The sequence below is a fragment of the Podarcis raffonei genome, chromosome 10 (assembly GCF_027172205.1).
Source record: "Podarcis raffonei isolate rPodRaf1 chromosome 10, rPodRaf1.pri, whole genome shotgun sequence".
Taxonomy (NCBI): Eukaryota; Metazoa; Chordata; class Lepidosauria; order Squamata; family Lacertidae; genus Podarcis; species Podarcis raffonei.
This window is the reverse complement of record NC_070611.1, coordinates 1,291,130-1,314,016: the sequence shown is the minus strand read 5'-3', so window position 1 is coordinate 1,314,016 and position 22,887 is coordinate 1,291,130. Positions and strand designations below refer to the sequence as shown.

At 44.0% G+C, this 22,887-nt stretch overlaps 1 protein-coding gene across 5 annotated transcripts in view; it reads right to left on the bottom strand.

The window, feature by feature from the left end:
- Positions 1-22,887, bottom strand: part of LMNTD1 (lamin tail domain containing 1) — a 267,223-nt gene that overhangs the window by 143,685 nt on the left and 100,651 nt on the right. For all 5 annotated transcript variants that reach the window (XR_008332541.1, XR_008332542.1, XM_053406837.1 and 2 more), the window contains exons 5-7: positions 20,448-20,649; positions 1,126-1,312; positions 873-992 (exon numbers count right to left, since the gene is read on the bottom strand). Coding sequence is in view for 3 of the 5 variants with exons in the window: in XM_053406837.1 (XP_053262812.1) it covers positions 873-992; positions 1,126-1,312; positions 20,448-20,649 (509 nt within the window). In the remaining 2 variants the exon portion in view is untranslated. The remainder of the gene's footprint in view (positions 1-872; positions 993-1,125; positions 1,313-20,447; positions 20,650-22,887) is intronic.

The following is a 22,887-nucleotide window of genomic DNA, read 5'->3' as shown; positions in this document are numbered from 1 at the left end:
ATTAGGGTAAAGTAACTGCCTTTTGGTTCCAGAGGGTACAGCTACTATTGGTTCATTTAAGCTGCTGTATTTGGATCCTCTGTCTTATTGGTTTCCTCCAAAAGGCAGGACTGTGATTGCCTGATATTGTTCCCTCCAAAATGTATCCTTTCTAGCTAGTTCCCTGTCCCTATAAATGTAGCTCTCCCCTCCTCAGTTCTCAGTCTTGTTTGCTTTAATAAAGAAGTGTTACTACAGAACTGTCTCCAGCATATTATGTCAAGAGAGCTGAAATCACAAACCCCACGTCACAACACTGGCACCTCTATTTTCTAGGGAAATAGCTCTGATGTGGCAAAATCATTTGACATTCTCCATGTGGCTGACCTGATGCTTGTTGTGCAGGGATAGGAAAAGTGATACCTGCTGACATTTTCTCTTCAACATAGCTATTAAGGTCCTTTCAAAAGCCCTGCCCTGCTTTCCTTCTTATCACCTTTCTCTCAGAAGTGTCACATAGCCACTTTCTCTGTTCCTCCCCTTTCTTCTAATATACTGATCAGAATTAAAAAGTGACAGCTAGGTTATTCTAGCTGGGGGCTACGGTGTGCTTAAAGGTACAATGCAAAATTGGCCTTTGTCAAGGCCTTTCACCAATAAGCCTTATCTCTAATTAAGATCTGGAATAATATGGTGGTCAAGTTTTAAGAAAGCCAAACCCAAGGAAATCCCAGTTTACTATAAAAGCTATCAGAAGCAGGGGTGCCAACTTGAAGAAAATATTTTGGGGCCTAGGTAAGCCCTGCCCCATATAACTGATCACAAGACAACTTTTTTTGGGGGGGGGGGTGATTTCCTCAAATATAGGCGTTAGCTCCTGTGATCAGAAGTACCTGGCCAGAAGGATTGCAAAGGATAGTGGTGCATTCTGGGCCTGGTTTAAACTTGTCCAGGTCCTTCCAGAGATAATCTGTTGGAGGTTTTGAAGGTCTTTTAGAATCTGCAGCCCAGACCTGCAACAATGAAACAGGAAGCAAGCAGTCAGATGCTGCATAATTTTGCCTTGAATTTTTCCACAACATAACAGCAAATGCAGCCCTCTGATTACTAAACCTCTCCTGCAATGCACCTTGTTATTTTGCTCACCATTACTGAAGAATTAGCCTTCATTCTGATCTTTGGGGGGAATTTGAAGATCGCTATTGGATGGCCGCCAAAGTTCTGCTGGAGTGTATAATCTCCAATGCCCTCTTCTTTATCAGGAGAACTGTTCAGTATCTTCACATAATAGCCATGCGAATGAACTTCAACAATTTTAAGGTTCCCAACCGCACTAAAAATAAGAAGATAACTGAGTTCAGTGTTTTTCAGGCTCCTGGGAACAACTGTCTCTATACTTATACTGGGGTTACTAGTACAGAAAAGGTGGGATTACCATATATGCCTAGTCCCTCCCCATGGAATCTCCCCCAATAGGTAGCACCATCAGACAGCAGAATAAGGCACTTGATGAGGCTCAGATTGAGTAGGGGTCCACCGGGAGCTGGCATTGCTGCCTCATTTAGAGTCACTCTTCCTACCCAGCCAAGTGTAGTGCACAGTCACTGTATAGCCCCCCAGAGGTCCGCTTACCCCAAGAAGGGCTGGGCGTTGGGGGGCTGGCGTGGGCTGTTTTAAATCCCCTGGGAGCGGACCTGAGGGAAGCCTGATTGTTCCCTCAAGCCCTGGACAGCCCTCCAATGCCAGCCTGCTTTGGCTGTGGTGGTTGCCGTATTTGTGGGGCTGGTTGGAATTTGACTACCAGGCGAATTGGCTAAGACCTGGATGTTTTGCCTTCCTGTAGCAATCATCACAACTTTGCTGGTTTAGGCATTTGGTAACCTTAGCCTTGGTTGGAGGGAGGGGTTGTACCCTCACCTTCCAATCCAGAAATAGGGTATCCCGTTAAAGGGATCCATGATAGAGTTGCTTCTGTCCATTCTCCCAGATGGGCGCTTTGGGCCTCAGAGCTCCTAGAGACGGGGATTCCTGCGGGGATCCCCCTAGTTGATGTAAGTGGCAGGAATCCCCACTGCCAGGTTGACCATGATGTTCTTTCCGATAGGCAGCCTGGAAATAAATGCTTACCCAATGCCTTTGCCAAACCAGCTGTAGTCAATAAAGTTGTGGCCTGATATGATTCCATTGAACTGTGTGGTCTCCTTTATGGGAGCTCATCTAAGCGGAGGAAGTGGGGATTGCATGGCCTGGACCTGCAAGTGGTTGGAGACAGCCATAGCCTCCAACATTTCTTCGATGAAAATAGGGGTGTCCCATTATATAATGATAATTTTACTATTTATACCTCACACATCTTACTGGGTTGCCCCCCGACACTCTGTGCAGCTTCCAACATATATAAAAAACACAATAAAACATTAAAAAAATTCCCTATATAGGATTGCCTTCAAATGGCTTGGGGATTGGATAACTCCATACCCTCCAACATTTCTCCAATGAAAATAGGGACACCCTAAGGAAAAGTGGGACATTCTGGGATCAAATCAGAAACTGGGACAGCTTCTCTAAACCAGGGACTTCCCTGTAAAATAGGGACACAGGGTCTGGATACAGGTTGTAGGTAGCAAGAAGTAGTTTCTGGTCTGGAAACTTGCCAACTAAGAGTATATCACTGGGGCTGATTTCTCAGGTCACTTATTCTGTCCTATTCCATCCCATGTGGCACAAATCTTATTTCTCCCCCTGCTTCTCCCTCTCTCTATTTCCCCCATCTGTTTCTCTTTACCCCAATCTGGAGCTGACCCTGCACGTCCCTATTTTCATCAGAGAAATATTAGAGGGTGCTACGTTCAGCCTGAAGTGGCAAAGACCAGGAAAAGCTCTGCTGGTTCTGCTTCTTGTGAAAATAAGCAGAACCAGCCCAAGCCCAAGGCTGAGCCTGTGAGATCTTGAAGTATCCTCTCCCTTTCCCTGCTTTAGTAGTTTCCTTCTTACTGGAGTCATGAGAATGTTACTTAAAAAAACAAAAACAACCCACCAAGACGCAATGTGTTGAAATGATTATTTAATGTACTCTGCTTTTTCCAGAAATGGTATTTCCCCCCAGAAATGACAGAGCAAAAATGAGACAAAGGTTCTGGGTTTAAAAAACAACAACGTTTTTTAGGGAGTCGAGGGACTACTGGACAGAACAGACACAATCACCTGTAGGTACTGGAAAGAAACAGGTTTATCGCTGGACTTTTACTTAGTTAAGGCAATTCCATTGACAGAGCTGTCCACCCCCAGCCCCCACTAGGTGTTAATAATTATTTCAGGACGTGTTAGAGAACCACAGAAAGCCAAAAAAAAATTCAGCAATTCCATATATCTGATGCGGTGTAAGAATTGTTTGTTTTATACATACTGTGGTATGTTCAAGCCTTGTTCTCTTTTGCTGATAGTTCTGGTTTGTGGGTGTTTAATCCAACAATTATTAATTTCCCAAAAGCACATTTACAGCAACTCAGGTCAAACTGACATATTTTTGCAGCCTCAGATACTCATGCCAGATTAACAGTTTATGTGCGTTTCTTTTCAACATGTAACTCAGTTGATTATAGTATTGGTCAGCATGACCCACAATTCTATGAAAAGTGTCTTCTTCTTCCTCTCTGGCTATCCTTCGTAGCCGAGTAAGATTGTCTTCCATAAACACAATTTTAAAAATGAGTCCGTAAGTGACTGTGGAGGCCAATTCTGGATCCACACGTCCTTCCACAGTGGGGACATTGGTTTCCTGGCGGGAGTTGATCACTGTGTGGATTTGCCAAGCGTGCCTTCCTCTTAGCACGTTTCTCCCTTTCGTTCTGAGTTTGAGTATCTTCAAAGCCCATGATACCTTTGGTCAAGGCTGTTCTCCAACTGGAGCGCTCGCAGGTCAGTGTTTCCCAGTTGTCAGTGTTTATACTACATTTTTAAAGATTTGCCTTTAGAGAGTCTTTAAACCTCTCTTGTTGACCACCAGCATTACACTTTCCATTTTTAAGTTCAGAATAGAGTAGTTGCTATGGAAGACAATCATCAGGCATCCGCACATGACCAGTCCAACGAAGTTGATGTTGAAGAATTATTGCTTTAACACTGGTGATCTTTGCTTCTTCCAGTACATTGATATTAGTTCACCTGTCTTCCCAAGTGATGTGTACAATTTTTCGGAGACACCGTTGATCGAATCAAGGAGTTGGAGATGGCGTTTATAAGTGGTCCATGTTTCACAAGCATATAGTAAGGTTGGTAGAAAAGTGTAAAAGCAGACTGAATAAGTGGCTCTTAAATGTTGTGGTTTGAGAGCCACTGTACCATTTCATTGATGGATCATCTTAATTCGTTTCCTTGCTTATGGCCACCAGATGGGAAGGTTTGAAATACTCAACTACAGACTTCTGATCTCTGCAAGATGGCAAACGGAGCACAGAGTCAAGAGTCGGAGGAAATATTGGCAGAAATATTGGCAGAAATGACTGGCAGAATCCGTGACCAGGGAGAAGAGGCGGCGGAAGAAGATTGGAAGAAATTCAAGGACTATTTACAGAAATATTGTAAAATGAATGAATGTTGAATGATGTTGGACAGAAATTAAGGGGTTTCTAGCTGTAATGTTGTGAGCGATATGGGGGGGAAAAAGGGGGGTATAGAAATAGGTTAAAATTACGGATAAGGATTTGCTGAACTAACAATTTGAATTGGAATACAAGAAGGGGAGGTATGAGGAGGTCAGGGAAATATGTTATTGGAAAATAAGTATTGTGAACTTTATGTGTTTTTAAACTTTTTTTGCTTCTTTTGATTCTTTTTTATTGTATTAAATTTGAAAACTTTAATAAATATCTTTTTTTAAAAAAAAAGAGAGTCGGAGGAAATGCCAAGGCGAGGCATACCCCCCCTTGAGAGGGTTCTCAAGATGTTGCGAGGTCCAGCAGATTGCAAAGAGCTGTCCCGCAATTCCCAGACCCCTGCGCTGAAAGGCTCAGGAGAGTGGGGGAAAGAAGGGGGTTTGAGTGCAGTCTTGGCAACAACATGCCTCCACGGGAGCGAAGCCTTAGCACTCCGGCCACCAGCAGAGATTTTCCGTAACCAATATTCAAGCAGACAGGAATGTAAGAATATTTACTATTGAAATTAATTACCGTATATACTCGAATATAAGCCGACTTTTTCAGCACATTTTTTATGCTGTAAAAGTTCTCCTTGGCTTATACTTGAGTGAGGCGGGCGGCAGAGGGATGAGCGGCCCAAAAGGAGCCCTTTCTCACTGCTGGTCCCGCCGCTGCCACCCGCCTCTCTCAGGGGCAGGCACGGGAGGTGCGGTTGGGAGAGGCGCTGCGCTGCGCTGTGCCTCTCCCAACCAGGCTCCTATGCCTGCTCTTACGAGCAGCAGAGGCGGAGGAGGAACAAACAGCCTGAAAGCAGCCCTTTTGGGCTGCTTGTTCATCCTCCGCTGCTGCTGCCACCACCAGGTTTGTGATGTGGTGAACCGGCTTATACTTGAGTCAATAAGTTTTCCTAGTTTTTTGTCCTAAAATTAGGTGCCTCGGCTTATATTTGGGTCGGCTTATACTCAAATATATACAGTAAGCTTAATTCGGCGCCAGACGAAGGATTAAAAAGGAAGTCCGTTCTGGGTAATTAACCATACATAGAAAAAATTTGCAAGTGGAAAACTATGATCTTATTTGATATTTACTGTGTGGGCCTGCTGATGGGAGAATTCAAAGCAATTGAAACCCATTCTTTATTGTTTGGCATTGCTACAGGGTTTTAAAGCTGGCCACAACAGTATTTGTGTATGGAAAAGGGAAGGCAGTGCCAGGACTCTGACAACATCTGAGAGACCTTACACTGCCTTTCCAAAGCTTTTCCCCAGTTGGCTTGTTACCAATACTAGAGTATAAAAGTGGAAACTGAATTTTGAACTGCAGCCGCCATTAAAACTGAACTCAGCAGATGAGATTTGGAGTAAGACAATTAAAGTACTCTGTTGGGGGAATATAAGAAAACTTTATCTCGGCTGGAGGGAACTACAGAGCACTGAACTTGGTTTACTGTATACATATTGGAATTTTAAGGAGGAAAAAAAAACTAGCAAGAGAGGTTGATGTTAAGTTGTGGGCGAACATATCAGACGACACAGCGATTCTTCAAACAGCTCTTGTTTATTCAGAGGCCAGAACAGAACTGAACTGAAGGGCTCAGTCAGCCTGCTTATATAGAGCTCCAGAACAACGTAACTGTAGCAACTTTCTAAAACTATCCAATCACTGAACGTCACTTTCGATCCTTCATTTGCATACAAACTATCCAATCACTGAACGTCACTTTCAATCCTTCATTTGCATAACTATCTACAGTATCCCCCTGCTGGCCCAGGGTGAGAACTTCAGTACATAACAGTTGATATATCTATTTATAAGGATCTTCAAGTGCTGCAACTCTTCATTCTACCCTGAGACATTTTTGAAAATTGGATACTGAATTTAGTACTCTCTTTCCTGGACAATTAAGTGGTAATTCTTATGGATATATTGTTTCTGACTCTTTCTTAAGGTAGATATTTGTTATATATGAATATCAACATAGAATTTGGGTTTTATGTTAAACTGCATATGTGTATAAAGTAAACAGGTCAAAAGAAGGGGGTGTAGTGGGAAAGCACAGAAACTGTTACTGTTTACTGAGAACTTACATGGAATGGTCTTGAAACTGATAAGGTGGTGGTGAAAACTGGCTGTTTTGAGAACAACGGAAAGACGAAAATATGACAATGATTAAACAGTCAGAGTTGAGTTTGGACAGAAGGGCCCAAGTACAGGACCCGGGGGATAAATTTGAATTTGAATAGGTGAATCTTTTTTCTGAATTGAAAAAAGAGTTTATGAGAGAGATGAAGGAAATTATGGCTAAAATAACAGATGAGTTTACAACCTGAATGGATCAAAGCATTAAAAGGGTAACAGAATCAATTGAACTAATAGAGTCTTGGACAGGGAGAACTGAGGAAGGGGGTGTTCCTAGGCAAAAGTTGGAGAGGAAGCCTGAAAACTGGGGAAAATTATTGATATGAAAAAACTACAAAAGGGTAGATTTGGAATTTTTGTGGTTTAGGCAGAAAACACTTGAGGCGGTTGTGGTGGAGAAAATGAGGCAGAAAGTACAACCTTTGTTTTTTTTTAAAAAAATAATATTTTATTAAGTTTAACAATAGAAAAGTAGAACAATAAAAACACAAAGAAAATATAAAACACAACAATACAAACTTTCACGATACATAAAATACAAACATTTAACAAGAAAACAAAAAAGGCAATCAACACTCAAAAAGTAGAATAAGAAAAACACAAATCACTCTTTTCCAATTATTCCTCTTCAATTAACTTATTTTCCTGACTTCCTCACGCCTCCCTTTTTTATATCCCTTTTTAACAATTAGTTCAGCAAATTCGTATCCTACTACTTTATCCTTATTTATTTTACCTCCCAAATTTCAAATTTTTATTTCTTATTACTAGAACCCCTTCATTTTAATTCAATGTCATCAGCATTCATACATTTTACAATACTTCTGTAAGTAAGTTTTAAATTTCCTCCAATCTTCTTCCACCAACTCTTCTCCCTGGTCTCGGATTCTGCCAGTCATCTCAGCCATTTCCATATAGTCGATTACTTGCATCTGCCATTCTTCCAAGGTGGGTAATTCTTGTGTCTTCCAATACTTTGCAATGAGTATTCTTGCTGCTGCTGTAGCGTACATAAAAAAAAGTTCTATCCTTCTTTGGCACCAATTGGCCGACTATGCCCAGGAGAAAGGCCTCTGGTTTCTTCACGAAAGTATACTTAAATACCTTTTTCATTTCATTATAAATCATCTCCCAGAAAGCCTTAATCCTCGGGCACGTCCACCAAAGGTGAAAGAATGTACCTTCAATCTCCTTACATTTCCAACATTTATTATCGGGCAAGTGGTATATTTTTGCAAGCTTGACTGGGGTCATGTACCACCAGAAAGTACAACCTTTGAGACTGAGAGAACTTTGGAGGGAAGACGAGCTGGATTTGGAACTTGCCTCAACTGACAGATGTCTGCTGATGAAATTAAAGTATGCCAAAGTTAGGAAAAAGAATGGGAAATAGTCTTGGAAATGGTTATTGTTTATGTGCAAAATATTGTAGATATTGGTACATTAGCAGGCTTTGATTAAATGCTTGCAATTATTAGGGATGGGGATAAAATTAGAAGAAAAAATAATAGTTAACCACAGATGTTAGTAAGTTTTGATTAACTATGTGTAATTATTAGAAAATTGGGTAAATGGATATGGAATTGTAAGTGAATTTTACAATTTCAATCTGTTACCTCCGAGGATGTGGACAGGCTGCTTGGACGAGTGAAACCAACCACCTGTCTCCTTGATCCTTGCCCATCCTGGCTGATAAAAGCGAGCTGGGAAGGGCTGGGCAATGGGCTCTGCGGGGTGGTGAATGCTACCCTCTGTGAGTGAGCCTTCCCAGACCCGCTGAAATAGGCGGTCATTAAACCGCTTCTTAAAAAAACATCTTTAGACCCGGCCAGTATGGCCAACTATCGCCCAGTCTCAAATCTTCCGATCTTGGGCAGGGTGATTGAGTGGGTGGTTGCTGAACAACTCCAGGCACGCCTGGAGGATGCGGACCATTTGGATCCCTTCCAATCAGGATTCAGGCCTCATCATGGGACTGAAACTGCCTTGGTTGCACTGGTCGATGATCTCTGGCGGGTTAGGGACAAAGGTGAGAGCTGTTTCCTAGTTCTGCTGGATCTCTCAGTGGCCTTTGATACAATCAACCATAACATCCTTCTGGACCGTCTAGAGGGGCTGGGAGCTGAGGGCACTGTTATACAGTGGTTTCGCTCCTTTCTCCTGGGCCGTGTTCAGAAAGTGGTGGTGGGGGATGAGTGTTCAGACCCCTGGGCCCTCACTTGTGGGGTGCCTCAGGATTCTGTCCTCTCCCCATGCTTTTTAACATCTATATGAAGCCGCTGGGATAGATCATCAGGGGGTTTGCACTGGGTGTCCATAAATATGCAGATGATACCCAGCTCTACCTCTCTTTCAAATCAGAACCAGTGAAGGCGGTTGGAAGATGGATGGCGGCTAATGGATTGAGGTTGAATCCTGACAAGACAGAAGTACTGTTTTTGGGGGACAGGGGGCGGGCTGGTGTGGAGGACTCCCTGATCCTGAATGGGGTAACTGTGCCCCTGAAGGACCAGGTGCTCAGCCTGGGAGTCATTTTGGACTCACAGCTATCCATGGAGGCGCAGGTCAATTCTGTATCCAGGGCAGCTGTCTACCAACTCCACCTGGTACGCAGGCTGAGACCCTACCTGCCCACGGACTGTCTCATCAGAGTGGTGCATGCTCTAGTTATCTCCCACTGCAATGCGCTCTACGTGGGGCTACCTTTGAAGGTGACCCGGAAACTACAACTAATCCAGAATGTGGCCGCTAGACTGGTGACTGGGAGTGGCCGCCAAGACCACATAACACCGGTCTTCAAAGACCTACATTGGCTCCCAGTACGTCTCCGAGCACAATATACCTGAAGGAGCGTCTCCACCTCCATCGTTCTGCCCGGACACTGAGGTCCAGCGCCGAGGGCCTTCTGGCAGTTCCCTCATTGCGAGAAGCAAAGCTACAGGGAACCAGGCAGAGGGCCTTTTCAGTAGTGGCGCCCGCCCTGTGGAATGCCCTCCCATCAGATGTCAAAGCGATAAACAACTACCTGACATTCAGAAGACATCTTAAGGCAGCCCTGTTCAGGAAAGGTTTTAATGTGTGACATTTTAGTGTATTTTTGGTCTCTGTGGAAGCCGCCCAGAGTGGCTGGGGAAACCCAGCCAGATGGGTGGGGTACAAATAATAAATTATTATTATTATTATTATTATTATTATTATTATTATTATTATTATTATTATTTTGTTTACATAAAGAACCAGAAGATGGGATGGAGGGAAGTCCGCAGATTCATGGAATCTTGAAGAAAAGGTTTTGGGGACTGGGGGGGTAAAAATGTTCTTTTTTATTGATGTTAATGTGGAATTAAATTGTGAAAAACAATAAAAAATTATTTAACAACAACAAAGAAGAAATATTCAACTACAAGCTTTATCCTCTGTGGACACAATCCAGCTAAGTTATGCGCATACAGTAGAGCATGGGTTAAGCCACCTCAGACATTCGGGTTCCAAAAAAAGTTTGCAAACCAGAACACTCATTTCCGGGTTTGCGGTGTTTGGGAGCCAAATGTTCAAGTCACAAGGTGTTTGAGAACCAAGGTACTGTAGGAATCAAGCCTACATCAGAGGAATTGGCCACTCTCCAGGCACCCGGCTTGAGTTCCTTGTTGACCTCCCTGTCTGCGACTCCTGGCAGGATCAGGCGAGATCTCAATCGGCGATCCTCCTCTAACGTGAGAAGAACACACCACTCCTCCCCTGCCATCCCCAGGGAGGGGAGAGAGACAGACAGAAATGTGTTTACATGCCTTTATTTCTGTCTTTCCAGCAGTACAGAGAAACGTGTCTGCACTCTCTTAACACCAACAGCAGAGAGAGAAAAAACTTCCTCCCCTGTACTTCCAGTACAGGTCAGATGACACTCTGAGCTAACATCCGGTGCTCAGTACAATGAATAGACTGTTCCTTTGTTCCCACGGCACAGCCCCAAACATCAACATCCTGTTTGGCTTTCCAGCCATCTGGAGCTCGCTGCTGCATTGCTCCTTTTTCGTAACATCCTCCCCCAAAAGAATCAATGCGTGTTGCGGCGAGCAAAGCGTGATCCAGAGAAGAAAACAAACAGTTGTTATACACATAACACTTCCCTGTTGTTACAGTTCCACCCTTGGAACTCCTCGCCACTGGTTTCCCCAGTGTACCTCTCTGGTTGTCTGGCTTCCAAAGAATGAGTGCATCTGCATTACCTTGGCTAGCAACTCTCTGTTGTGTCTCCGTCTCTGACTTAGACACAGCTCCAACCTGTCCTCAGTTGTGTACAACAGCAACACATGCAACAGCTAAGTTTGCAAACTCTTTTGAGTACCTCTTGGGTGGTACACCCTTTGTAACTCTCTCAGACCTTCGTATGAGGTGCTGATCTTCTCTGCTCACTGGTTTAGCCTCTGGACTCTGTTGAGAACCAGTACCAATGGTAAACAGTGGTTCATCCTTCACCTGTGAAGGTCTATCTATTGTGTAAGATTTTCTCTCAATGACTGTGTCAACTGAACTCTTTGAGCTATCACTGTCACTCTCAGTACCACTGTAATCTGTAAAATCATCATCATCATCATCTGAATTGTCCTCTGTGGGAAATATGTGAACAATTACTCTCTCCTGTTCAGGAGCACTCTCTAGAAATTTTGTGAGAATCACCTGTCCAGATTCAGACAAAATTACTCTGTAGAGACCCTTTTCATATCCCACAAAAATGCCTCTGGCATTCTTTACTCCACCTGGAGCTTCTGTCCCCACATGAGACCCAAAAACCTTGAAATGGGCAACAGAAGGTTTTCTATGGAACAGTTTCTCAAAAGGAGAACTTCCCAACTCTTTTGAAACCTTTCTCAACCACGTATAACAATACGACATTAGCGACTCCGCCCAGTACTCATGTGGCAGATGTGAACTAAGCAATTGCTCATTCATCCCCTTTTGCAATTCTTTGTTCACCCGTACACAGACACCCCTGTTCCACGCTTCCGCTGAAACAGCAACCTTGTGTCTTATCCCTTTCTTCTGCAGGAACTCCTGAAAATCCTGTAAAAGAAAAATTTGCTTCTCATCTGTGAAAAGACAATCAATGTTAGCATCATGCATATTTTTAACCTTGTCACAATACTCCTGAAACCTTTCTAAGGCTTCCTGTGGTTTCTCTAACACATAAATCCAGACAAAATTAGAGAAATGATCCACACACACAAGATAAAATCTTGCATTGCCTCTAGATGGTGCTAGAGGACCAATCACATCAGCATACACCCGCTGAAATGCTCTGTCGACCCTTGTCACCTTCTTGGTGTCCGTTTTGGTCACACCTGCAAGAGAAATCAAGTTAGACTCAGATGAATTACATTCCATGTAATCACTTTGTTCATAAGTCAACAAATACAGTCCACCTTTCTTTCTGGCAGAAAGATACAACTCTCCATCTTTGAAGATCTTGCAGCTCTCAGCATCATAGGACAGTTTCAGTCCTTTCTTTGCAATCTGCGAAACACTCAGCAGATTGAACTTCAATTCAGGAACCAAGTAAACATTGTTTATAGTCAAGTTCAGACTCTCAAGAAACACAGTCCCTATCCCGGTCGCTTCCAGCTCCTGACCGTTGGCCTGTTTCACGGCGAAGCTTTGCTTCTTAAACGTTGAAAACAGTTGTCTGTGTGGGGACATATGAACGGTGCACCCCGTGTCGATTACAAACGTGTTCTCAACATCTGGCGTGGTTTCTTTCGACATCAAAGCCTTTGCAGGTTTCACCGTAGACTTGGTATGACTTTTGCCTGATGCCTCAGGCTTTGCTGAGCGGCCCTTAGCTCCTTTTGGCTGGCGTGGCTTCTTACAGTTCCGCCCAGCCTGTCCACAATTGTAACATCGGACAACGTTCAAAGCTACAGCATTCTCTCCAGTAGCAACATCAGTGGGGGAATTAGAACTCCGTTCCTCCCTCCCCCTGTCCTTTACTTCCAGTGCAGCAAGCCGGTCGTGTTCATTCAAAACAACGGCACACACTCTCTCCGCGGTCAAATCTTGAGCCGGTAGAGAACCAAGCTGACTGGCAACGGTTTTGTAAGTCCGATTTAGGCTGTTTATCATCATGAAGCAAAACACTTCCTCCTGTAGACGGAAATTGCGTTCCACCATCTGTTGGCGCAGATATTTCATCTCCGTCAGGTGCGCTTGAACATCTCCATCAGGCGCAAGCCTCAGATTGGTCAGCTTCTCAAAATACAGCAACGCTGAAGAACCAGCATCCCTCTGATGTGTTCTACGCAGCGTCTCCCAAATCTCTCGCGCATACTCTAAATTCTGAATATGCACCAATTGGCAATCTGAGACACACAGAATTATAGCCGTCCTGGCCTTCACATTCTGTGATTCCCAACCTTGCATTGGAACTGCAGGGATGGGGTTCTCAATCACCTCAAAGACCCTCTGATTCTGCAGCAGGGCCTTCATCTTTACAGACCAAGATGAATAATTGTCATTAGTTAGGGGAGGTGGATAAGGTAAACCTCCCCCCTTCTTGGCATCCATTTTGAATCCAAGTCTCAGCTCTCACTCTCGAGCCTGTAAAATCCAAAAGTCTTTTCTTGGTTGTTTACTGCCTACTCTGGCAGGCAAACTGCAAGCTGTCTCAAAGTCCTTGCAAAGATAGCCAAAACAACTCCACTTCCCAGGCTCTGACTGAGCCAGCCCCTTTGTCAGTAGCTTTCCACTTTACTGACGGTCGTTGCTTAGCAACTGTGCATACCTTTCTTCGAACAGGAAATCTTATCAACCACAAGAATTCCTGGTATGCAAGCCTTTGCTTTCAGAGCTGTTTTTCCAAACGCAGCTCTCGTGAACCAGAGAATGAATCAATCTGCGTTCACACTTTTAGCCCGAAATTCAGCATACCTTTTGGGGCTCCTCTTGGTGTCCAGCCGTCTGTTCAGCTTCTGGCTGCACGCAGACGTTATCTTATTTCCTTTGGTGCAGAGGATGACAAACGATCCATCAACCTCTCATGCTTATTCCCATGGATCAGCAACCATTTGGCGGTCTGCTACCAGATGTAGGAATCAAGCCTACATCAGAGGAATTGGCCACTCTCCAGGCACCCGGCTTGAGTTCCTTGTTGACCTCCCTGTCTGCGACTCCCGGCAGGATCAGGCGAGATCTCAATCGGCGATCCTCCTCTAACGTGAGAAGAACACACCACTCCTCCCCTGCCATCCCCAGGGAGGGGAGAGAGACAGACAGAAATGTGTTTACATGCCTTTATTTCTGTCTTTCCAGCAGTACAGAGAAACGTGTCTGCACTCTCTTAACACCAACAGCAGAGAGAGAAAAAACTTCCTCCCCTGTACTTCCAGTACAGGTCAGATGACACTCTGAGCTAACATCCGGTGCTCAGTACAATGAATAGACTGTTCCTTTGTTCCCACGGTACAGCCCCAAACATCAACATCCTGTTTGGCTTTCCAACCATCTGGAGCTCGCTGCTGCATTGCTCCTTTTTCGTATAAGATGGATACTTCAAAGAAACATCTAGCTCATCAGTATTTCTTCCCTATTTTCTTCCCTATTTTCAGTATGCTTGGATACCACCTGGGAGATGCATCAGAGATCACTTGTGATCCCCAGAGCATGATGTAATTAGAATTGCCAGGAACAGCCTGGAGCTTGTGCTTTTCTCCTTAATACCCCCATAGCTGCAAAATAAGATGGAGGTGCAGCCTGCCTACTTTGTTAATCCCCCAGCTCTGTTGCACCCCATCCCTGCCTGCTGCTGGGTCTCACACATTAAGGTTTCACAGATTGCTTAGAAATGCTAACAATTCAGCGGTATATAAATGCCTTAAAAATAAATAAATAAATATTCACTTTCACAGAAGTGAGGCTGTCAACAAGAGTTGGAACTCCAGTTCACAACTTAGGTGCTTTAAGCGGAACAGCAAGCCAGATGCTGTCCTTCAATAGGCATGGGCAAAAACAGTTATCTCCACACTGCCTCCTTGTACCCTAAGATAATCACCCTTCTCTGGCTGCCCATAATCTGAGCTGTGGCAGAAAATGGGGAAAGAGGCCTTTTCTGTGGTGGTGCCCCAGTCACAGAATCCTCTCTTTCCCCCATGGAGGCTCACCTGGGGCCTACTTTGTTGTCATTTTGGCGTTTTAATTCCCCCAGGCCTTTTAATCTCAGCATTTTTAATGACATGTTTACATTCTACTGCTGCCATTTTTGTATGATTGTTCTTAATTGCTTTTGTTGTATTTTTGGACTTTATAAGCCGCCCTGAAAACTTATTTGGTGAGGTAAAAATTGCTAAATAAATATCTGAGGAAAGTGAGAGAGCATTTCATGTTCAGGAGGACAGAGAAAGCTGTAATTGTGTATACAGCTCTCAGTGTGGGACTGGACAAAGACCACAAATATGAACTTTAAATTCATCACTAAATATGAAATATGAAGCACCTCTAGCTTTTGCAGCCTGCTTTCCCTGCTCAGTTTCGCAGGCCATTTGTATTCTCCCTGCCATCTCTGACTGATCTATGGCAAATTTGGAGTCTTTGCTCTAGCAAGTAGGAGCATGAAGAGGACAAAATGATTAGGACAAAATGAATGGTGAGGCACTGCTGCCACATCTTTTTATTCAGTGGAAAAATTAAAGTGGCAATGCAGTTCTCCGGGTTGCAAACTTGCAACCCTATTTCCTGAAAATATTTCCCTAATGTTTGAACAGGTATGTATTCGTTGTATTTGTGTCACCTTCTTCTTCCAAAATGTCCTGAGAACACCAGCTGCAACTTACTATAGTCCTGAGAGGTAAGCAAGGCTCACTGGATTTACAGAAGCTATCCAAGTTTCTGATTTGATCCCAGAATGCCCCACTTTTCCTTAGGATGTTCCTATTTTCATGATGATGAGTATGATAAAATAAAATAGGATGTCCCTATTTTCAGCTGAGAAATGTTGGAGGGTATGCATGTGTTGGGATTCCAACTCCTGCCCCCCCCTTCACTGTTTACCATGCAGGCGAGGGCCAATAGGAGTTGAATTCCAGCAGCACCTGGAAGTCGTGGGTTTGTTTCTCCATTCCTGCCAGGGCTGTAGGCTCAGGGCAGAAGTGCTCATTTTGCTTTTGCACATTACAGAAATGGGGTTAGGCAGAGACTTGGTCCAGGTCCCAAGACATAGCTGAGTGGGGATTTGAACCTAATAATGTAAACCTTACTTTGAAGGCCAACATTCTAGGCATAACTCTTTGTTGCACAGCCTGCAACAACGAGCAAGAATAAAACTGCCATGTAAAGGAAACCAACAGCTGTATTACAATCTTGCCTTTTATGGTTAACAGAACTAAGGATGGTTCATGTCCCTTTGAGACAAGACATAAGTAAATTCTTCCACGTAAAACAGAAATGAAATCTACAAAATGCACAGCAGTGCTCAAAGTAGGTGGCAACTTCTTCTAGCCTGCAGATAAGCCGCCAGGCAGTTCACTTTTCAAAAATAGATATGTAACTATATTTTTTAGTAAAAATTTGCTGTGCTGGTCCAGTTATCAGAGAAAGCTACAATATGGTCAGAGGACTAGCAGTGATTGTCCCCCATCTTTTCTTTTCTTTTCTTTTCCTTTTTAAAGCCCCACCTCCAGTGGGGAGGAGGTGCAAGGACCAGGAGATGCTAGGGAGAGCCCCAACACCGAGCCTGAGCAAAGTGGAGGGGAGGGAAGTCCCCCTTTGCCAGCGCCCCTTCTGTGCAGTAGGTTTGGGCGTAGAGAGGGGAGGAGAAGGATGGGGGTCACACGACTGTTATGCTGGGAGAGGTACAAGGACCGGCCACTCCCAGATTCTGCTAGCGACTGAGCCAGACATGAACTTGTGATGCTCTTCACTGTAAATAGTTTTGCACTAATAATAAAGCCTGGAAAAGACAGGTTGGAGTCTTGCCTGTTTGCTCTCGAGCAACCACACCGGCAGCTGACAGTAATGCATGCCTTTTATTTGAAGTATGATCAATTGAAAATGAGAAGGGCAAAGATGTTCTACTCCAGGAAGGGGAATTTGCAACTTAAATCCACTAGGCATTATTAGCACAGGAAATAGGCCAAGACATCTCAACCACAGACATTGCAAAGAGCCGATGCAATGAATTTGCTTCATTTAACTGACTGGTCAGAGGTCTGTAAGGGAATCAGCCCTCTGGGATAGTGCAATTAGGTTTTTTTTCCTCCATGCAACTGACAACTGTGTGACCAACAAACATTATTTCCAGTTGCAGATTGAAGAGTGGGACCGTAATTCAAAAGCCTTCAGTTCTCCCCTAAAATGAGAGTCAGAGGATGTCCACCTGGGGGTGGGGATATTAGTGGCTCTTCAGATGTGCCGATTCAGCAGATCCCACACACATACTGACTGTGTGTGTGTGTGTGTGTGTGTGTGTGAGAGAGAGAGAGAGAGAGAGAGAGAGGGAGAGGGAGGGAGAGGGAGAGAGGGAGAGAGGGAGAGAGACTCAGCCCTGAGAATGAGATGGCAGGTTGGGGGAATAGCCCCTGCAAATCTTCTGTTAAATCTGCTTCACACCTGCCAAAGACTAGGATGAAAGCAATAACCCAAAAGAACATTCTGTGCAAAAGCAGACAGGGAAGACAGAGAATATAGCTTTATGAATACACATAGTAAACCTGGCCTGCAGATTTGATTTGCCCTCAAGGGCTCTCCAACTTTTTGTTGCAAAATTTCAGCAGCAGCTACACACAAGTTCTTATCTTGCTTAGGTGGGAACTTTTCTATGGGCATGATTTAAAGGGAAGGGGGAGGGGGAGAATCAATCCAGAATGTTGCCACAAAAGTTGCCAAAAATTTTTTTAATGTCAACAACTAGCCCATACAAGACAGAAGAGCCAGGTAAAAGCTGGTTGGGGATGGACAGAATTTAGAGTAATGAAGAATCTTAGTCCCCGACTGAAAATAAACACAAATAAATTTGCTCAATTCCTTCCTCTATTATCCTTGCCTCTTCCTTCTCTTTGGTGTCACTGCCAATATGAAATATACATTGCAAGCTCTGGGGTGTGGGGGATCACTCTGGGGGGGGAATCACCTATTTATTTATTTTACAGAGTTTGCAAGAGACTAAGTAATTTATCATTTCATCATGCGAAAGCTGGACTGGATGAATCTCAAGCCGGAATTAAGATTGCTGGAAGAAATATCAACAACCTCAGATATGCAGATGACAAAACTTTGATGGCAGAAAGTGAGGAGGAATTAAAGAACCTCTTAATGAGGGTGAAAGAGGAGAGCGCAAAATATGGTCTGAAGTTCAACATCAAAAAAACGAAGATCATGGCCACTGGTCCCATCACCTCCTGGCCAATAGAAGGGGAAGAAACGGAGGCAGTGAGAGATTTTACTTTCTTGGGCTCCATGATCACTGCAGATGGTGACAGCAGTCACAAAATTAAAAGATGCCTGCTTCTTGGGAGAAAAGCGATGACAAACCTAGACAGCATCTTAAAAAGCAGAGACATCACCTTGCCGACAAAGGTCCGTATAGTTAAAGCTACGGTTTCCCCAGTAGTTATGTATGAAAGTGAGAGCTGGACCATAAAGAAGGCTGATCGCCAAAGAATTGATGCTTTTGAATTATGGTGCTTGAGAGTCCCATGGACTGCAAGAAGAACCTATCCATTCTGAACGAAATCAGCCCTGAGTGCTCACTGGAAGGACAGATCCTGAAGCTGAGGCTCCAGTACTTTGGCCACCTCATGAGCAGAGAAGACTCCCTGGAAAAGACCCTGATGTTGGGAAAGATGGAGGGCACAAGGAGAAGGAGACAACAGAGGACGAGATGGTTGGACAGCGTTCCGGAAGCTACAAACTTGAGTTTGACCAAGCTGCGGGAGGCAGTGGAAGACAGAAGTGCCTGGCGTGCTCTGATCCATGGGGTCACAAAGAGTCGGACACGACTAAATGACTAAACAACAACAAAAGCAATATACATAAAAATGTTGATAAGATCAGACGTTAAAAACAAGGCCACCTAAACATTATCAAAATATGTATAAATGCAGTAGTTTAAATATAGATTATAGATTAAATATAGATTATATATATTATGAAGCGGCAGCCAGAGCCGATCTCTGAGCAGAGATGTGGTATGCTGACAGGGCAGATGCGCTGGCTTGCCCCCATTATTGAGGGGGCTGACGTCATGTGACACGCTGACGCGGTGCATGTGATGTAACTGCTCAATATTGAGGGGGCCTAGCCCCCTCCTTAACATTTGATGGGGCCAAAAGTGCCTTGGCCCCTGCAACTGGTGCACCTGTGACAAGATGTTACAGCAATCATGCTGCAGCATTCTGTACCAGCTGCAGTTTTGGAGCAGTGCAAAGGAAGCCCCACATAGTGCATTGGGGTTATTCAGTCTTGAAGTTCTCAATGCCTGGACTACTATGGTCAAGCTATCCCAGTCCAGAAAAAGCCACAGCTGTCATACCACCCAAAGATGACAAAGGCACTCTTAGCCTCCCAGACTATGTTGATGGTTTTTTGCCTTTTTTTGTTGCTTTTGTTGGGGGTGGTTACCTGTTTTATTGCAAGCATAATACTTTTATCTACACTGTGTTTCACGCAATTTGTAAAACTACTCCACACTGAACTTTTTTTCAATTTTTCCAAAATTTCCATTTTTTTCTGGAAAAACAGGGGGAGAAACGTTTTTTCCTCATGGCTTCAAAATTTCCAGAACTTTTACATCTCTAGTCTGACCATGACAAGAGAGTGTTTGGCACGACATCCACCACCTTTTGTCCATCCCAGGTAAAAAACTACATTTGGGTGTGCAGTCCATGGTGTATTGGAGCAATGCCCACTTGTGACAGCCATGTCATAGGGGACATGAAGTCCTGAACCAGCCCAAGAGCAGTCTCTGCATGGCCACCACTTTAGAGACCATCTTGGCCTGATTGGTCTGGGAGACCACTGAGTAGCAGGGGGGCTGAACACCAGCAGCATCCCCGATCTTCTCTCTGACCCAACATCAGAAACATGCCCTCTTAGTCCATCCCAAGATCAAGAGGTTTTCCGGCAAAAGAGATGGACAATGACAACCCCGCCAACCTTCTAGTCTGGCCTGGTGCTAAATCGAGTACCTGGATGGGGACAACCAAGTTAGCTTCTCGGGATGGGGAGGTGGTCACTGTGGCCCAAATGCATTGACAGATTGGCTCTGCCAGTGTGTTTGCACCACACTAACTTCCTGCCACCTCACACAGCCCTCTTGGTAAACAACAGCAACCTACAAGCTGGGAAGCTAGCATAGTAACTCTGCCTCACCCAGCGAGCTGTTTCTAGCACTTGAGCCTGCTGTTTGAGAATCAGAAGTCAAAAGTTCTCTCAGCCACTATGAGCTAGTTGTGTTGTTCTTTGGATCCCAGCCATTGTCAAAGAGATGCAATATCTCGAGAAGAGAAAGACTTGCTTGCTGGATCAGATCAAGGATCCATCTACTTCAACACTCCATTTTGAACATGGCCACCAGCCCCTGCAGTTTGTTCCTACCATCAGGTATCCACAGTTTCTCCCTTTGACTTGTGCCCAGAGTCTTGTAGCTGAAGGAAATGGAATAATTTCAGCCTCCAATGAGGCAATTCCACCACCACCTCATAAGAGTACCTGGATGCTGAAGAGTTGTAGTATTCCGGTGGAACGTGCATCTTCCTTGCTTTGTCCCTTGGTTCCAGGGTAGTCTTCTTGGAATCAGCAAATAAAGATTTGATGTAGTCCTGACCTTGTCCAAGTGCATCACTCCCAAAGCTGGAAATGCTGGAGCAAGGAGGGAATTGTTTTTGTAGCAAAAAGCTGCTGCTGCTGGGGGCTGGTAAGCAAAAGAGTAACAGCGAGAAATATAAAATGTAATTTTTAAAAAGGGGGAGAGGGAGAGACTAACATTCGGAACAGTTTATAGAAATGAATTTGCATATCTACGTCCTGTTAGTTCCACCGTTAATGTGAAACGGTGCTTCCTGAGCCTCTCGCAAACCTATGGCTATAAAATGAGACACAGCTGGTAAAGTGAATTTTTGCTAGTGACATGCAGATTTATTACCTTGCTGGAATTACCTTCAGTAGCTAAAACATAATAAATGGGGCCATCAGTGGAATAGCTGTTTCCATAAAATTGCTTGGTGGGTAGAAGGTATAGCTTCAGCCGGAAGCCAGTAATGAATCTATTGAACCTTCTTCAACCTACGTAATGATGGTGCTAATATCTCCTAATAGGACTACTATTGTGTTTTTCTCCTACTCCTTTTACAGTTCTCTGTTGGACAGTTGGGAAACTTCCCCTTGGCACCAGCCAAAAGGTTATCTTCACAGGAGGCAACATTCTGGAGCCACCTCAAGGATATCCCCATGGCAGCCAACTTGGAGGCAGCTCAAGCCACGACTGGCCAACTTTGGGGGTTTTTGCGGGGGTGGGGTGAGAATAATCTGAAGATGTTTAGGGAGTATGCTGTAAGAAAGTTTAAGAACAGTAGAGAGAGGGAAGTGCTTATGTTAGCGCAACATGGATTATGTTGACACTGTCAAATATTGTGTGTTGGTAGTTGGAATCTTGGAAGTGGGGATCATGGGAATTATTTTCTAAGAAGCTGTGCTATCCTAGGAAAAAGCTTCAAAAATCCAAAACCAACCCTCGTGCAGTTAAATGTCTGAAGGAAGGAATATTTTGCTTTTAATTTTTGTAGCCTCAAAACTAGTCTGGTTTCTAGTTACAGTCAGACAGAACTTTTCCAACAGCTTTTTTTATTGCATATGCAAGGATCTTTGCTTCCATATTTCCATAATAAAAGGTGTTATACAGGAAAAGGCAATATTTATTCGGCACTGTTCAGATAGAGCATAAGCCTCCAATTTTAGGTAATGTACAAGTCTTCTTAGTAGCAAATGAAAAGTCGGTATAATCCAATAGTGTGTGTGTGTGTGTGTGTGTGTGTGTGTGTGAGAGAGAGAGAGAGAGAGAGAGAGAGAGAGTGTACTGAGGCACACAGCGGAAGCCAAAACAGATGTGTGTGCATTAGCAGGGTGTTGATTTTGTACATGATGAGCATTACCCAAGAGGGGATATGGTGGCCAAAATGCAGCTTAATAACCACTAATCTCCATATTGAAGAAACTAGGCAAGTTGGGTTCTGTGTTGCTGCTGTTTTTCCTGTGCAGAGATGGGACTGGCAGTAGAATGAGCAGCCTGAACCAAAACTCCTAGGCTAATTTTGTCCTGTCAGTCTGGAAATGCATCCAATGCGAGCTTCATGGGGTTTCTGAATTGAGAATGTTCAAAGAAGAGGAAATTGTGGCATTCGGCGTCATTTGGGTGGGCAGGGATGAGTCTGTAATTAATCATGGTGAGTTGGGTTAGACACCTGGTAGATGTTTAAGTAATTAATTCAAATAAATTATCTGCAGTCTATTAGTGAAAATTAATTATAGATCAGACTTGGAGAGTATGTCATCATAGGGATGAGCAAATCTGCAGTTTCAGTTTCTTTCAGTTTCTCATTTTTCTAATCTTAATTTCGGTTTGCCACGTTTCTGCTGAATTTCTTCCCAACAGAAATTCTACTCATCATCACTAGTATATGCCAGTCCTGCCACAAGGCAATGCTCTGGTCCCTCTGCTGTGGTTTGCTGCATCTTTGTGTGTGTAGCTCAGGGGTCAGCAAACTTTTTCAGCAGGGGGCTGGTCCACTGTCCCTCAGACCTTGTGGGGGGCTGGACCATATTTTGAAAAGAAAAAAAATGAATGAATTCCTATACCCCACAAATAACCCAAGATGCATTTTAAATAAAAGCACACATTCTACTCATGTAAAAACACCAGGCAGGCCCCACAAATAACCCAGAGATGCATTTTGAATAAAATGACACATTCTACTCATGTAAAAACATGCTGGTTCCTGGACCGTCCACAGGCCGCATTTAGAAGGCGATTGGGCCAGATCTGGCCCCTGGGCCTTAGTTTGCCTACCCATGGTGTAGCTTAATGCTGAAACAAACAGCTGCCTAGTGACAGAAGACAAGCTTTACACAATGCCACCAAAATAAAGGGTCGTGC